Source organism: Falco naumanni, chromosome 5 (genome assembly GCF_017639655.2).
Source record: "Falco naumanni isolate bFalNau1 chromosome 5, bFalNau1.pat, whole genome shotgun sequence".
NCBI classification, from domain to species: domain Eukaryota; kingdom Metazoa; phylum Chordata; class Aves; order Falconiformes; family Falconidae; genus Falco; species Falco naumanni.
Window position 1 is genome coordinate 31,274,200 of NC_054058.1, and position 17,649 is coordinate 31,291,848.

General features: G+C 39.1%; 1 protein-coding gene across 2 annotated transcripts in view; it reads right to left on the bottom strand.

Annotated features, from left to right (window-relative positions):
* Positions 1 to 13,444: 13,444 nt before the first annotated feature.
* The window catches only part of SLC41A2 (solute carrier family 41 member 2), a 56,258-nt gene continuing 52,053 nt past the window's right edge, over positions 13,445 to 17,649 (bottom strand). For both annotated transcript variants that reach the window (XM_040596475.1, XM_040596477.1), the window contains one exon: positions 13,445 to 13,830. In XM_040596475.1, coding sequence (XP_040452409.1) covers positions 13,645 to 13,830 — 186 coding nt within the window. In that variant the 3' untranslated portion in view covers positions 13,445 to 13,644. The remainder of the gene's footprint in view (positions 13,831 to 17,649) is intronic.

Sequence of the window (17,649 nt, forward strand, 5' to 3'; positions counted from 1 at the left end):
ATCTGGACCTGGGAGACACACAGGCAAAACGGCAGCCTCAGCAAAATGCAGATGTGCCCATAGGGCTGTGAGGGTTGCCTAGGCAGCTGCTGTTTCAGAAGGATGTGCATTAGTTACAGTCCAGCAGTGGTGAGCACAGAGAGGACCCAGGGGGAAGGCCCTGCTCCCCCCCTCTGTCCCCAGCACCCTCAAAGCTGCTGAGTTTGAGGAGCAGTGATCCCCATCTCTGGGAAGCTGGTGCCTCCCCATCATTTGGCAGGGCCATCGCTGAGCCCAGCAGCACCTGTGGCTCCTTACCTGGCGCGATACCCACAGCTGGGGGTTCATTCCCTGCAGATGGCCCCAAGCACCTTAACCTGGAGCCCAGGCTGGATTTGGCCCCATTGGAACGTGGTGGTGACTCCTGGGCAGTGGGAGGTTCCCCCAAACCTGACTTGGTCCATGCTTCAGCCTCTTTGTAAACCATGTCTGTTGTCACAGAAACGTGCAAACTGCCTGAACCACGCGCTGTGTAAGACAAGGGAAATAAATAATTCACAAGCAGAAGTACTTTTAGGAGTAAATTGACCCCAGATGTTTTAGGGTTTCGCTGTAGTCTGCTGCACTTTTCAGGTACAAAAAGGGACTGTCCTTACTATTACTCTTGTTACAGAGAGTGTTATTTTCTTACATGCATGCACAATACAATGTGTACGAATAATTTAACATCGATGTGGGGTTGGATTTTTTTTTTTAACCTATTTGTATGCAGTAGAAGGCTTGTTGTAGAAGAGTATCTCCTCATACCTAAATATACTGTTAATAAAGAAAAAAGCTAAATTATACATTGCCAATACAAGTGTGAACTGCTCATGAATCTTTCCTTAAAAAAGCCATTCAAGCCTGATTATTTTTCTAAGTAACTTCAATTAAATTGAAGAAAGAAAGTTCCTCTCTGTGTGCTTTATTTCTGGCTCATACTTTAAGGGTGGATTTTTCAGGGTGGGATTTTTGTCTGCATAGCTTTGCTTTCTCAGAAGGGTGATTTGTGGCAGGACAAGCAGAAGACTCAAAATTATCTACAGCTGGGGAGCAGGAAAGCTGAAGTCATCTAACAACATGCCTCTCACTCCCTTCTCAAGTTCTCAGCCAGCAAGGGTGAGGGCTGCCAATTTACGACCTGTCGCATGCCCAGAAACTGTCCCACCTCAAGTGTTTAGTCAGTCCGCTGACAAACTCCAGCTATCTGGTGAGCTTTACGCCATGCACTTGCCCCCCTTCATGTGAATTCACTAACAATGGTTTTGAGTTAAACTTTTCCAGCAGTCCCCAAACGTGTGTGTTCTCATCCATGGTTTTCACTGAGGCCATGTCTAAAACCCCAAAGTAGCAACTTCCAGTTGGGCTTTGAAGACAAATAGGGTAAGGAAGTCGGCATCATAAATTACACTTAGGAAAAACATACACTCGGGCAATAGCTGCTCACCATTGTAACTGTTGGAAGGGACGCTGGAGGTCAGCTGGGCCACCCTGCTGCTGGAGGTCACCAGGGCTGGGTCTGCCATGGTTTTGACTTGCCAAGGCTTCAGTACCCGTGGGGACGGAGGGCTCAGAGCCTCTCTGCGCCTCTGTGTGACCTGTTCCAGTGCCATGCTGCCCACCCAGCAGAGATGGTTTTTCCTAGTGGCCACCTCGAGACTCCCAGTCTTTAACTTGTGTGCATCATCTGCCACTGGAAAGAAGTGTTTGGATTCACTTACTTTCTAAGTCCCCTTCAAGTAACTGTAGACTGCTACACCATCACCAGACTAAATAAACCAGATCCCTTAACATCTCCTTGTAGGTAATAGCTTTATGTCACTGAACATCTTGGTATCCCATCACTGTAACTTCTCCAGCATCTTAACATCCCTCCTGAATTGGAGAACGCCCCAAAACTGGATGCTATATTCTGGGTGCAGCCCTGCCAGTGGCAAACAGACTATTTAATATGCCAGCCCCACTCCTCACAAGGCAAACATTATTCACAGTGAGAGCAGGAACAAACAGAAAATAGGAAATATGCTGAGTAGGTGTCATAGCACATGGTGGGGCACTGGCTGTCTTTAGAGCCCAAGCCCATTCCCGCCTCAAACACCCCACCACTCTGCACTCCCTAATTAACAGGCAGAACTGCAGCGCACAGCATCCTGAAATCATCGCCTGGCTGTGCGGTATTAAGACAACATCCTTCACATTTCAAAACACTGGTGATTTGTTTCCTCTACAATCTCAGTCAGAGAGGGAGATAATTAAGAAGGTCTTGAGAAAGACCTGATCTACGTGAGCGGTTAGCCCAGCTCCAGCCACTGTGCTGATGGCTTTGCCCCCCTTGGCAGGGCCTGGATTACTTACGCTTCAAAGTGATGCAGTCCTGTTCTGGCAGAACATGGGTCTAAGCAAGACACTGCCCTGCGTCCCTCAGCTCCAGTAACACCTGCACTCATGGAGATGAAGCGCGGTGTCACACACAAACAGGAGCCAGGAGAGCTCCCCTGGCTGGGGAAGGGGGGGCAGGGGGGGCAGGGCACGCCAGGGGACCAAGCCCAGGCAAGTGGGGACCAGCAGCTGCAGAGCTCGGCTGCAGAGGGACTTAGAAAATTGCAATCACATGCACACAGAAACTTCCAGTTTGGTCGGTAAGGGGGTGAGGATGGCCTCTGGGCACAGCTCTTGTGTGCACAGCTTTTGGGTGATTGCCTTTGTTGCTTGCAAGATAGCGAAGAGCCTGATCCCTGGTACTGCCAGAGGGACTGACAAAATTTGCTTCAGTGGAAGGAAGCACGAGGATCTGTCTTTTGGGCAAGCCTCAATTTTTCCATTAAATACTTACAAATTTACAAAACGCCTCCCCATTGGTACCCAGCATACAGCTGCTGCCTCATGGCTGCCCCCCAGTACCTACCACCGGCTGCTGCTGTAGGACAGGAGAGCTGGTGGCAGCAGGGCTGCCCATGGCACCCCTGGGCACTGGGGAGATGGGTGTGGAGCACCTGAGGATGTGACGAAGTGGCAAGATCCTGCACAGCTGAGGTGTCCTCTCAGCCAAGCATGTGACAAGATTGTGCAAGTAAGTCCAGCGGAGGTATGCAAAGCCTGAAGAAAGCCTGTTCCCGTGGTTGTCACATGCTCTCTGTGCAGGCAGGAGTTCCACCAACACTTCCCAACCTTTGCTTGGATGAAAATACATTTAATTTAATTTTATCATAATTAAAAAAAAAAATTAAAATCTAGGAAACTGAAAGGAAAAGGGGAAAAAAATAAACAAATGCAGCCAGCAGCAGAGTGTAAACTAGAGCATATGCTTCCCAACCCGCAGGGCTATGCTTTTCTCACTAGCTGTGTTACACACCATCACATACAAGACTCCTGGTGCCACACAAAAATATCTTGCTTTTCCAGTTGCACTTACAGTTTTGCCAAAGATTGAAAATTCTGAAAAATTAAGAGTCCAGTTTACTCTTCAATGTGCTAAAGGACAACATAGCCAAAAGCCACCTCCCCAGATTTCATGCAAATCAATTTTTAAAAAAAATCTAAGTTAAAAGAGAAAAATCAACTTTATTTTCCCTATTTGCATGATGAACAGCAGGCCTTTTCCCCCGTTACTTGAAGTCTCACTTTACTGGAGTGCTCAAGCCTCTGGACTAAGACATTCACCTCATTGTCAATAAATGGCTTCTGCTGGCAAAGTCAGGGGCATTTAGGACTGAGAGTAATGACTTACCCCCGGGGGCAGGGCGAGGAGGCAGGAGGGGATAATATTTTCATTCACTTATACATTGTTAAAAATATATTTTGCCAATATTTTATGAATATTACTGATTTTTGACACTGAAATTGATTCCTCTGTCCCTATTTTTTGAGGAAACACAGACCTGAGATACCATTTCTTAGGTGTTTAGTAGTATACGTTCTATCACTATGCAACAAATGAACAGGTTATGTTGGAAAATGAGACATAGCATTTCAAGCAAAATTATGTGGGTTTGAAAATCCCATTTCAGTCAGAGTTTTTAATTAAAAAACAAACAACCAGCAAAGCTGTTTTCCTCAGTAAGAGAAAAATCAATCCAAAGTTTATGCCCTCTTTTCTGTTTTTTTACTAATATATAAAGCTGTCAAGGTAACATACAGCTGGATAATAACAGTTAAGCCATTAGGCTTCAGCTTATTCTAAAAACTAGAATTGTATTGTGGCAATTCATGGTGGTTTAGCTAGCAAGATGGTCTCCATGCTGTCAGCAGCTATTTGCAGCCCTGCATGAAGTCAAAACCTGCAACCCACAACAGACCTCATTTTCCTGTAAGAGCTTCTGCAAAGACAAGGTTTGGGCATTGCCTCAGCCTTTCTTAGGCTCAATTTCATTGGGCTTACCTTAGCAGTCAAGTATTCTAGCTGAAAAAGGCTTAGTGTTATGTCTGAAGTAAGGATGTTGGGTTTTTTTCTTTTAAAGTGATTGTTTGCTCTATTAGTGCAATCACTGCATATATGTTTTTACCATTTTTTGAACTTGAAGGAGATGAATGTAGGAAAAAAGGTCAAATAAGAGCAAGTAGCCATGCTATGGAGAGGCAAGTGCTGTTTGCAGAGGTGTCCAGGTACATGCTGAGACACCCGTTCAAGAAAAAACAAATATTTTCCCTCCTGGAATTATAGCTGTATGTGATTTATTAAGAAATTTCCCTTCAATTATATGGAAAGACATAATAACTCAGTCATTCTGTATTAATTTTACAATGTTCTTTGCTATTTTATCATAAAAATGTTACTGCTGTGTGTGCAATAAGATTTTATGTGCAGTATGTATCATTCCTACAGCAGATGCCTTTAAAGCCTCCCATTTTCACTCAGGAAAATTTCAAAAATTAAATCGACAATTATTTTTTAATGAAAAATACCATTGAAGTCAATGGTGCAAGGATTAGAAGGAGCCACAGCCAAGTGCAATTCAGGTGAGAAATTAAGTCTGTATAACTATGGAAAAGGAATGCAGGATGGGAGGAAATTTAAGATGGAAAGTCTCAGTTTGGGGAGTTTCCTTGTGAGATACTAAGAATTAAATTAGAGGAAAGCGTTTGAGAACAGAGTGAGCTGAGTAATCTTGCTTTGCTTCTTTTAATATGTTTCAGGTTACCTGGCAAATCCTTGCCAGGGCTGTTGGAAGCTGAATAAAAATATAAATTATTCACATATAACGTTAATGGATATTTCCATGCTGGGAAACGCAGCCAGAGGAGAGTTCATAGGCTCCGTCCTTGTTCCTAAGCAAGGAGTTACACACTTGCTCAGGGGTACTGTCACGGTCCCTGTGATGGGTGTTACTGGTAACTGCTCCTGTACGATCAAATTACCAAGCAAAGTGAGCTTTTGAGGTGTGCAGAGATTTCCAGCTGGAGACAGAGATGTTAGCTTTCCCTTTAGCAGCGGATGCATTCAACCAGGTGTGCTCCTGCTTCCAAGTGAAATAACCAGCTCACATTTTTCCTTTGATCGAATAAAAAGCCTCGGGATAATTAGCTGAGAAGATGATGGTGATGATAGCTAATGGTTTCCTTCTGCATTAAGAGATCCTGCTGATGTGATCTGGATATACATCATGATAGACGTGAACTGAATGCAGCCACGTGCTGCATTGCCTGATGCTTCCCCTCCTTTTCAGAGGCCGTCAGACAGCAGAGAAGCATCCCAAGCCTGGGTGTCCGACCCCCCTGCCACTCACAGTGGTTCATTTCTACCAAGTGACCACCAGCCTGCCATGCAGAGCAAACATGGCTCCTTGTATTTTTGTTGGCTTGAACTTGGAAATGATATATGAAAACAATTAAATCTGTTGTGGGTGGTTGACTAAGGATCCCAGGCCATACCTCCCATTTCACAAGCGGAATTTGATTGGCGTCAGTGCTGTAACAAAGCTGGCTCTGCTCTACGGCCATTGGCACCCCCCGCAGCCCTGAGATGCAAGCACACAGCCCCCCTCCCAGGTCCACAGCCAAACCAGGCTAGTCACTGACCTTGCACAGCTGCACTTGACACTGTAGCCCTCCTGCTCCTGCTCCTGAGGACTCATGCTGGAAAAAGGACTCCAGGTTACCTAGGGGCTGCCAGAGGTTGCCTGTGAACAGGAGAAACCATGCTCAGAGCATACAGAGGGTGCGTGGATCTCGCCTAGTCCCCGGAGCTGTAAGCCATGCCCACCTAAAAGCAGGAGAGATGAGGAAAAAAAAAAATCTCCTCTTGAGTGTAGCAGAAGCTTTCCAAATGGGTATGAGCAGGACTAAATGGATTACAAGGCTTGGTCCTTATTTAGCAGGAGGCTTGACCATGAACATATGTGCGGGACACACACAACCACGACGCAGTCAAGATAGCAGGTCAACGTAGCAGGGTATCTGCAGGCGTGCTGCAGCCCCGAAATAAATTAGGTAACAAAAAACGCACTTATGCTGAACACCTCAGTTCCATAATATGCCAGAAAACTGAGTGTGGCATTGTTAAGAGTTGGCTGAGAATCAACAATCAGAAAGGTGAACAGTTACTAGTTTTGACACATGAATATATGTTGTGAGAGGCTTCCTATGGTAATAGGACATTTCTCTGCTTCTTGTAATGAGTGCTGAAAATGTTCATGTTTGTTTCTCTTAGCGCCAGTCTGAAAACTGTACATATTCCAGAGGTATGTATACATTACTCAGTGCTCTAAGTGCATCTTCTGTATCTATTAAACATTTATGTAATGCAATATTCTCAAGTCAGAAGGACTTTAAAATATTTACAAGTCTTAATAAATGTTTTAAATGCAATTTTTGTAACATACAGCAGAACTGGACTTCCTTTGAACTGACGGGCATTTCTGCATCTTCCTGTGTCTCTAGTAAAATGTGAAAATACAGAGAACATGGACTGCAGAGGGGTCTGGCAGTTCCCATCCTGTATGAAGTCAACAAGGTAAAGGGGAACCGAAGCATCTGGCCAAGGCACCGTGCGCGGGGCACAGCGAAGGGCACGCAGCAGAGCAGGGGGAGCTCAGGGAATACCTTTGGATGGGTTACAGGAACTGTTGCATGGATGGTTTTTCTTTCCCAATTTTCAGCCAAGTCTTACTGTGTACCAGCAGCTCAGTGGGTGTCTTGGTGAGGGCTCTTCCAGCTACAGAGCTGAGGTGAAGAACCCTGCACAGCCAGTACTGTGTATTCAGCACGGTGCCAATCCTATATAGTGCCGTATTCTTTTTAATGCCAAGACGATATAGTCAGGCTTTGCTCAAAGCAAGGGATTTAGTTCTCTCTGAGGGGCAGAAGTAGTCATAGCTTATGTCAGTCTCCTGCTCAGAGCACATAACCAGACGTGGTATCTAACAGAGCTGGGTTTTATGCTCTTTGGCATGGTAACCTTACAGTGCTTTAAAGAAGTCTTTAGAAAAAAAAAAAAAACACCAGCTTTTTAATGTGGGAATAGAGCAGAGGCCAGCTGGAAATTAAACCCAGGAATGAGCTTGTCTTTTTGTATCTGAATTCACAGCATTTTAGAACTTTCATTTTGCACAAATGACATGCAGGTTTCATAAGGGTTTTTTTCAAAGGCCTTTATGTCTTCTGTTACACAGGGGGACCACAGCTTCCATACATACGTGATAGACTTACACTACCGTAGTACTTAGTGGCCTTAATGGATTGGCTGTAAAGCAGCAGCAATGGCAATCTCAAAGCATTGAGATGAAATAAATGAGACGGGGGAGCGATCAGCCAGTCTTCAGGTATTAAATACAGAGCTGGCTCACATCTCCAGATCATCTACACTTTTGTCCACAAATTCAGATGATCTCGGTATCTGAGCTGATCTCAGTTACCTAATGTGGTCAAGCTTGACCAGCAGAAATGCTCCAACCTCCAGAGATCCTCTTCTGTTTTAAGTGAAAGCTACCATTCATTTCCCTAGAACTGGAATTAATCAGGTATGTCTACGTTTTTCTATGTAATGAGTAAAAATTGGTTCACTCTTCAAAACAATTGAAATGAAGCATGTTCTAATGTTACTCCAGAATCTTGGATACTATCAGAGAATAAAACAATTGGTCATATCAGCACAGGGAAAAACACCTGTTTCAAAATCAAACGGGAAAAAAAGGGCTTTGGATGATCTAAAGCTAATCATGGTATCAGGATTCATAGAAAAGTAATGGGTGACTGCTTCCCAAGTATAAAACTAGCAATATTGCTCATAATTTTTGGAAAACCATTTAAAATGTCAAATTTATTCAAATGTTCTTCTACTGTAGACATTGCAAGAAGAACATTGCAACAACTTCATTAATCAAAACCAGGAGATGACAGAAAAAATTAGTAAACAGACAAAATCCTTTTTAGATCCTGTTCATGGTAAAAGTTGAAATGTAAATCTGAGAACTCAGAAATATTAAATCTCAGGGAACTATTCAGAAGTCAATTATTCCCAAAGATTGGGAATATAATTCATTCAGGACACTATTTCATTTGCAAAAAGCAGATTTAAAATTATTCAAGGAAAGCACTTCCTTGACTTCTGAAGACTCTTAGCAACTCTTGAAGAGGAAACAATCTCCCAAAAGAGCAAGCTGAAGAATGCTAAGTAAAAGAAGCAGCAAATTTAAAGTATAGTTTGAATTGAGAAATAAAAGCGTGGAGTATATGATGAACTATCCTGCATATTAAATAAAAAACTAGCAGGACTTGAAATCAAATTACATTTTCAGCTGCAGAGAAAGTAAAGCCCATCCAGCCCTGCCAGTGCTGAGTGACTAAGGGGTACACTGCTGCTCTTGGGGACACATCCAGAATATGGTAACCTTGTATATTTACAAAACATGTTGATTCATAGCTTTAATTGTGAATGATTCGTGTTTTGTTAATACTAAATTCCCTAGAGTATCCGTGCACAGCATGCACAATGATCAAATTTTCTTTGAATTTAACAGAAAGACTTTCCTTTATGTCTATCAGAAGGAGGCTTTAATGACAAAACATGCCTCTCTACTAGTTATTCCTCCCCACTTTTATAGACACAAAGCTGGTTTTTTGAGTACGTATGGGAACACGATAATACAAAAGATAATTGAACAACAGACTGACTTGACTAGGAATGGATCAGAGAACACAATTAAAACAATGTATTGTATCACAGAAAACCTAGCCTGAAATAGAAAAAAAAAATCCTAAGGGACTTCATATTGCTTCCAGTACCTTCAGTACTATTTTTAAACATTGTCTCACTTATTTTAAAACAGGTTGTAATTTAATTACCATATTCTATTGCCATTTTCTGCACCTCTAAAGAGACTATCTCCTTTGCAATAGCAATTTTGCTATTATAATAAGGAATTTCAAACACTTCATAGAATGCTTATGCTACTGTTTCCTGATGTGTATTCTGAGTTATTCTTGGACTTAAGAGAGCTTTTCATGATGCTCAGAACTGAAGTGAATTAAAACAATGATAGGTCTTATTTTGAGTCCTGATTCTGCAAACTATTCTGCATTTATAAAGCTTTAATCCTCATGCTGTTTTAATTTTTGAAAAGTCTAATTTAGTTGGCAAATTGTAAAAAGAAGTGAAATTAATTTGCTGCTCGCCAGTTTCTCATCAGCATTCTAAAAGTCCCAGTGAAATTAATATATTAAGCCTGGGAGTGGAAGAGGATATTGCAAATTTAAACATCACAGATTAAGGCAAGAGGTACAGTGATGCTATAAAACTCAAAATATTGATCTAAATATATTAAAAGAAGAATCATCCCTTATATCAAACAGCATAATAAAGCAGTGGAACTATCCCAGCTACTGAATCACTCTAAAAATAAGCTGGAGTAATTCAGTAACTCACTTGAATGGAAAGATCATTTCAAAGCACACAGAAAAAGAAAATAGAACACCTATGGTATGAAATGCTTCTGACTCCAAATTTTAAAGCTGCATTTAGTTGGAGTTTAACAAATGAGATTGTCCCCTTTCATGCATGCTCACAGAACAATTGAGATAGTCACAAAATCCTTCAGAATGGCAAATGATACCCAATTCAAATAACCTGCCCCTACTTCTATTTACCCTAGAGATATTTCAGAAGTAGAGAAAAAAAGGAGATGGTAAGAACAGACAAAGAGCATTTCAACAGTTACTTAGCATCAGGTTACAAATAACTCATAAAGGCAAAGCAACCGGAGCCTCTGGCTAGCGTCTAGCCCATCAGCAGAAGGAAAATGCCACGAGAAGTTGCAGGTGGAGCTTTAAGATGACCTGCAGCTTAAATGAGTTGAATGAGCTGAGATGAACAAGAGTCAAAGAAAATGCTACATGTTGACACAAAAACAAGTAGACGTGAATCAGCCACAGCCCTACTTAGGCTAGAAATTATAAAGGAAGGTTTGAAAGAAACTTCTAGCAGGTGAAAAGGAGGAAAATGCTTAATGAATTTTAATCCGAAGAGTGATCATTTTATCTGCAAGATTACAAAAGATGGCTGCTTTGATAACAAGAGGCAAAACAACATCTCAGGATGTCCCTTTCAATTGTATGCTTTGAACAGTACAACAAGCACACAATTTGTCTTTAACAGAATTTTTTGTAACATTTCTTACCCACACATACGGTGAAATAATTGACTATTACTGGGATGTATTAAAAAAATCAGGTTGATGGAATACTGTCAAGAAGTTGACTTGAGTTAAAACTGGTTTAGGGAGCACAGGTTTCGAACAGACGACAGACTCTCTGGTATCCAAGTACTCTTTCATGAATTCTCCATATTATCCTCATGGCTGGAATAATATGCCTCCACCAAACTTGGTGGTAAGAGCTTTTTACCTTCATAACGCTAGGTAGCAGAGTTAGCAAGCTCCTAAGTTTGAAAAATGCTCCTTCCGCATAGGAATCAACCCCCTTTCCACACATAGATTATTTACTCCTTGCTCTTCCATACGTCAAGGTTTTCTCTCCATTACCAATGTCATACTTCTTTCCCCACTCAAAGTCCTCTCTAAACATATCTTACAGAGAGCATTCTTTTTTTTTTTTCTCCTCTCTTCCACCATTCCCCGAAATATCTCTTCTTCCACCTCTTCCCCAACTCCTTTCAGTACAAGTTACATTTTTCTTCCCTTCCTGAAAAATAAGTTTGGCTGTGCCTTTTTGTTCTTTTCTCCAAGTAACTTCCTTCTGTTTGCTCCTGCCTCTCATAATGAAAGCTTGCACATCTTTCTTTCCCACAATATGGATTTTGGTCTTTTAACCATGCAATGAACTTCCCCCCTTGTGAAATATCAAATTTTCCCATCACACTTTTCTATCACTTATTGTTTCCATGCCCAGATTATTCCAGTCTGTCAGCATATTTCTCTTTGTCAGATTTCACTGAATTTGTCCTGCTTAGCACTTCTTCCTTAATTCCATGATTTAAACACTCACCCACTTGTTCATCAGACTGTACCAACAGTTGTTGATAGTTTACTGGGAAAATGTTTAAGACACTAAGGACACTGTTATGACCAAATATTACAATGCCCTCATGCATCAGATAAGAATAGATCACAAGTATCTCAAGAAATTTTAATTTTTAAGAATCTTGCATTTAATTTGAAAAGGATCTTAAAATCCATCAACTCTTATGAGAAAAGTACTTGAAATGGCGGCTTAGTTGATTCACATGGCAGTTCTACCAGAATAAAAAAAAATACCATCTATATCTGTACCAAAAATAACCATTATTGAAAAGAAAAAATACATATATTCTATTTTAAATTATTTAATAGGAGTATTTCCCGCAATGTTACATACAAGAAACTATTTTAAATAACATTAATACAAACTAAGAAAAGTCAGAGAACCTGAAGTTAGAAAGATTTAATCTTTCTCTCACATAATAAAAGACATAATGCATACAATTCATTCAAACAGCTGTATTATCATAACTGTAAGAAAAAGCTTAAATAAAAGTTTTCAAATGAGGGATCTAAAAGTCAGGCATCTAAATCCATGTGTAGGCACTGAATAGCTGGTTTAATTTTCAGAACTGCAAACACTTTTGACTTCCACAGAGTTTAAGGTGACCGACACCTATAGTAGTCCCATTAACTCTTATCCACATAATTTAATTCATCTGAGTAGGTCCATTAAATTAAAAGGGAAGATTTATATGCATAAACCACATAACTAACGTTTACAGAGTTACAACATATGCTGATACATGGTTTTAGTTGTCTAATTTAAATCTCAAAATTTAAAACTTTCAATCACAACATTTAAAATATGAGTTGTTTATTTAATTATGCATTTAGGACATATGCTATAGTATTTAAAAACATATGGCATGAGGAACTCCCACTAGATTTTAAAACAGAGCAATTAGTACATTTTTTCAAAAATGGCAACCAGAGTCCTCATGATGAATGTATTATTCAAAATATTGAGGTATACCAATAACAGAAATCATTCAGAAGCATTTTCCTTATTGACCATATTACTTCCACAGTTTGAAAGCAGAAATCCTGTTAGAAGAGACTTCTGCTTAGAAATGGATGAAATCGATAGCTCTAGAATTTTAGAAGTTTATGTAACTTCCAAGTGCCTAAAAAAGAAATATAATCTGTTATACCCCAAGTTTTAATCAGGGCTCAGTATTTATACTCGAATCAACACCTCTAAATACTTCATTAAAATCAGGATACTGGCAATCACAACACCATTAATATCAGTTTGTTAAACATCTTTTCAGTTGCTAAATGAAAATACACTTTCCCACACAAGGAGTTTTAATCATTCACCCATTATTATTGATCAGGTCAGTGACACATTATTTGTCTTTACTAGGCTCATTATTTGTCTTTACTAGGCTCTTGTTCTAATAAATCACAACAGCAAAATAATTAGGTTGCTCTTTTTAGCACAAGGAAAATGGGCTCAGTCCTGCAGACACTTTTCAAGTGTCTAATTTTATAAATGCTGATGGTCATATTAGTACACATAAAATAAACCTTGCGACAAAATGTTTAGACAATCAGGGTTCAAATCACCATAACACTTATTACTGATAGCAAGTCTGCAATGGTTGGAGAGCTACAGCACTGAAATTGCAAGATAGGAACGTAACATCAACTAACGTCTATGAAACTGAATTCCTCTGAGGTCTACTAACCACCTCTGTGGTAAAATGAAAATATATACCCACTTTGTTCCTGGGAGGGAAAGACAAGGCAAGCCACTGACTGGGTCTTACCCTTTTCCTTGTCACCACTGAATGAGCAATTAGAGATTGTTCTGGTTCGCAATACAGTCAAGGAACTGTTCTTTTAAAAGACCAGATCTTTTAAAAATTAAGCTTGATAAAGGATTGATCTGCCCTTCATTATGTCTACTCAGATTTCTTCAGCTAGCAGCAATCCACCTCGGTTTCAAAGTAAAGGTCTCAAGTATCCTTCTAGTTCCATCCTTTTTTTTTTTTTTTTAAGAAACCAACCAAACTAAAATCATTAAGGCTCTTTTATATCTGCGTCAACTTGATTTACTTATACCAAATGGAACAATCACTTTTAGGACCTTCAAGTGGAATGATTGGTCTTGTCAATATTCCAGGAAAAGTCATCGTATCCATTGGAATAATTAGTCTCCGACATCTCCATCTCTGTCACCTATGAGCCACAGAAAATGAAAACCTACAGCTAATAAGGCAGTTCCAAGCAGATCTCCCAGTGCAGTAAGATAAGGGATAGAAAAACTGTCAGGATCTTTTCCTTTTTTCCAGAAATGGTGCACCATCCAGTCAGCAATCCATAACAGAGTAAACACCTACACAACATCAAACAAAATCTGGATTATTATCATATAAATTACATTGAAAGGAAGTCAACAGCCAAGATTCTTGGCTCCTTAATATGCAGCACTAATATATACAACTGCATTTGAAAAATATAAATAATTAATACAAATAAAATTCAGACTAAAACTCCCCACAACTAGAGACAGGGACACTTAGCCAGCTTCTCTCAGTCAAACACATGCACAGATGGAAGGAACACCTCATTGACACCATTCTTCACCCAGTCCGTCCTTGAGGACTTACGAAAACGGCAAGAAAAAGCAAAAACCCCAGCCAGACATGCAACTGTACCTCTACACAAGACATCATTCTGTACAGCAAGAGCACAGGTGAGGGTTCAAGATTATTCCGAACTGACTGACGCTCCCCCAGATGAAAACACTCAACCCAGGAGTAACTCTAGTTTCCACGGGTCTAGAACTGACCTGAATCTGACCTTTATATCACAGACGTGATATAAAGAATACTGGGTCAGATTAGGAACAGTTTCATCTGAGTTGTATGAACTGCAAAAAATGGCCTAGAAGCTACTTTTATGCCGAAATACCAGCTTCAGCCCTTCTGTAGTCAGGCACACCTGCAATATATATTGTGAAATTGTCACTCCAGGCTGAATTTGTCCCAGAGTAAAAGATTTCATTCCCAACTGTGAAAGTCTGAACATTTGAGAGGTTTGATCTTAATTCCAAAGGTATGCATAATAGTTAATCCAATTTTAGAAAAGAATCTTTTTAATGTTGCACAGCTGTATCATAAGAGATTCTGCTTCCGTGGAATCATGTGGCGTGGCATGGCACAAGATGAATGGAGAAAGGACCACTAACTGAGCTTCCATTCCTTCTTGTCTCTTCTAAGGAGCTGCCTTAAGATGAAATGAACATGTATTTTATGTATTTTTAGTTAAATCAGATCTTTAGGAAGGGTAAACTTCAGACAGTTACTACCATAATTCATTTTTTAAAAATCTACTATGTATTTTAAAAGAATGTGCCGTATCAAAAGTAGTAAAAGGTGTAAAATTCATATTTTACTTAGTAAATGATTGATTACTGGTAGCAAAAGCATCTTTATAAATGTATGCACTCATTTACTGAAGTACTGGTAAGATGGTTGCAAGACACTTCTCCACAAAAGAAAATACAGTAAAATGAATGTCATATAAAAAATTGCCTTGAAAGAGGTTCTCAATTAATCTTTGATTTGCAAAAGTATATGTTAATATCCTGCCTGAATTTTTAATTAAAAAAAAAAAAAAGGGAGGAGTATTTGCTTAATGAAAAATGCATGGTTTGTTTATATAAACATATCTCTGAAAAGGGAACTCTGTAGTCTAAGCTAATTATGCAAGTCCTAGGTGTGCTGACTGGAATCCAAACAAATATATTTAAAACAGATGTTTTCTTTGGAAGACTATCAGATTCTCTGAGTCGGCTCCTTCTTCTAACAGAGACAAAAAGAGGCCTGTTTATAAAAGATCATGTACGTTAACATCTCCTACAGGATATGCACTGAAAACTCTGTAGTGCCCCATATCAACAATAGTTATGCATACTCTATTAAAAGATGAGAGCATTCGTTCAAAGAATTTATAATCCATTTATATAACACAACCAATTAGACATAACAGACACAGTCCAATTTAAAAGAGAGTATCCACTTTTAGCTCTTAAAAATCATGACATGAAAACCTTTAATTTTTCTATGTATTTTCTACCCCAAAATAACTGACATAGACTACCATGAAAAATGGGTAGTTTGGAAATTAAATTTTGTCAATCTTTCCAAATAATTATTTGTGCTATATTAGCTTACGGGTGCATAACACATAATGCAGATTATAACAAACCTGGCTTCTGGAAGTAATAGGAAAAAAGTTATAGCATATTATATTACCTGATGCTTATAACAGTGTGTGATGGCCGTTGGGACACAATGCTTACAGAATAGGTTATGAGACTGCAGACCACCAGCCTTTATTTTGGTGAAGGAATAATGCTATCATCATACATTTGCACAGCTAGAAACTCACTAACATTTACAAATTATACAGATCAGTCTTTGGAAATGGTTACAGTATTTAACTACAGTAGTTGTTGTTGCAAGATAGAAGTCCACCAATGTGACTTAAATCTTCAATGAGATTTTGCTCCTTATCATTGTTAAGAGGGGCAATCAAAGTCATCAATCAACTTATTGGGGGGGCAGGGGGGAGGAAAGCATAAGCCCTATGAGTTTGCTGAATTTTTGACAGCAAGACAGTCCTTGTATTTAAAATGATAAGAGAAGTCACTCATAAAGATCTGACAGATTAAAAAAAAACAACAAACAAAAAAACCCTGAAAACTCATACAAAAGACATTAAGAGACTAGTTACTTTAGTGGCACAACACTTCACATTTTCTGGGATTTATCAATGACTTATATTTATTTCAGCAAAATGGTGCAAATGGTGTAGCAGTACAAATACCGTGTAATTTGGTGTGCGCACATGCTATGAAGAAGAAAGCCTTCCTACTTCAAATTGAAAACCAGCTGGTTTTGAGGGGAAAAATAAAGGGATCAACATTACAGCAAAGCCTAACAAGACAGTATAAAAATCACCTCTTCAGCATAAAATGCTGGAGAAAAGTGATAAGAAAAACTTGTAAATATATGCAGAACTGTTCAAGATGTAAGGTAGTATTTTAACATTATTTAATACACAGAGGAAAAGAACGATTAAGTTTGGTCTGCAAAAAAGGAGATGAGTAGTAGTAGAATTCTGAAACAGAGCCCTAGGAATTCCTTCAGACTTCAATAATAAAATAACTGCAAGGTTTAAGAAAGGTAAAAAATAACTAAATATCTATATACATAAAAAGATCTGTCTAAGAAAAGGGAGACACTATAGTGACTTATAAGAAAAAAAAAGCCCAGAGCCAGCATTGCAAAAATACACGCAAAATCCCAGATGTTTCAAAATTTTAAAAGGAAGATCATGCTACATTATTACTCTTCTGTAAAAAAATTATAATCAAAATTGAGGAAAACTAAACTAAAGACATCATCAGTTTTAGACTCTATTTTTGAAATGACCTATCAGTCACATTGTCAAAAAAGGTCCTCAGAAGACAGAAGCAGCAGAATATAGCAATGAGAGAAAGGGAGGGAGGGAAAGAGCAAGAGTGAAGTCTTTATCAAAGCTTAATGATGAAGAAGCTGAAAATAAGGAGTGTAAGTACACATCTAATTTTGTACAACAAAGGGGCAGAAATAGAGTGATTCTTGCTATTGAACTTTCTGATGAAAATTATGAATATCAGATTGAAACTGAAATTGAATATGAATGCTTAAATAAGAGTGAGCCTCACTATTTAAAGCTCAATCTTATGATTGCAAGACTAGAAATGGGAACATTATACCCTACAGAGAAGGTTTTTTCCTTTGTTAATGGGCACAAAATTTACTTTCATTCTTTGCAGGTCTCTAGATACAAATAAGAATTTACTTAAGAAAAGTTATTTTTGGTCTTTTGCATGTAGTAGGGTCTTCTAAAAGCTATCTGCATTTTCTCATGTAATTAATTCCTCATTATTTCTGAAATAGAAAAAAAAATGAAACCCTATTATTTATAATAAAAACACATACCTATCTCCAAACATTATTAATACTGTTGAAGCTTCCTGCAGCCTAATGGATATGTTGCAGGATCCTATAATATTTTTATTGTTACTTTCATCTGGGATGACGATATTTCATCAGTGAATGCAAGTCAAATTCACAGAGATTAAGAAGTATAACATTGAAAT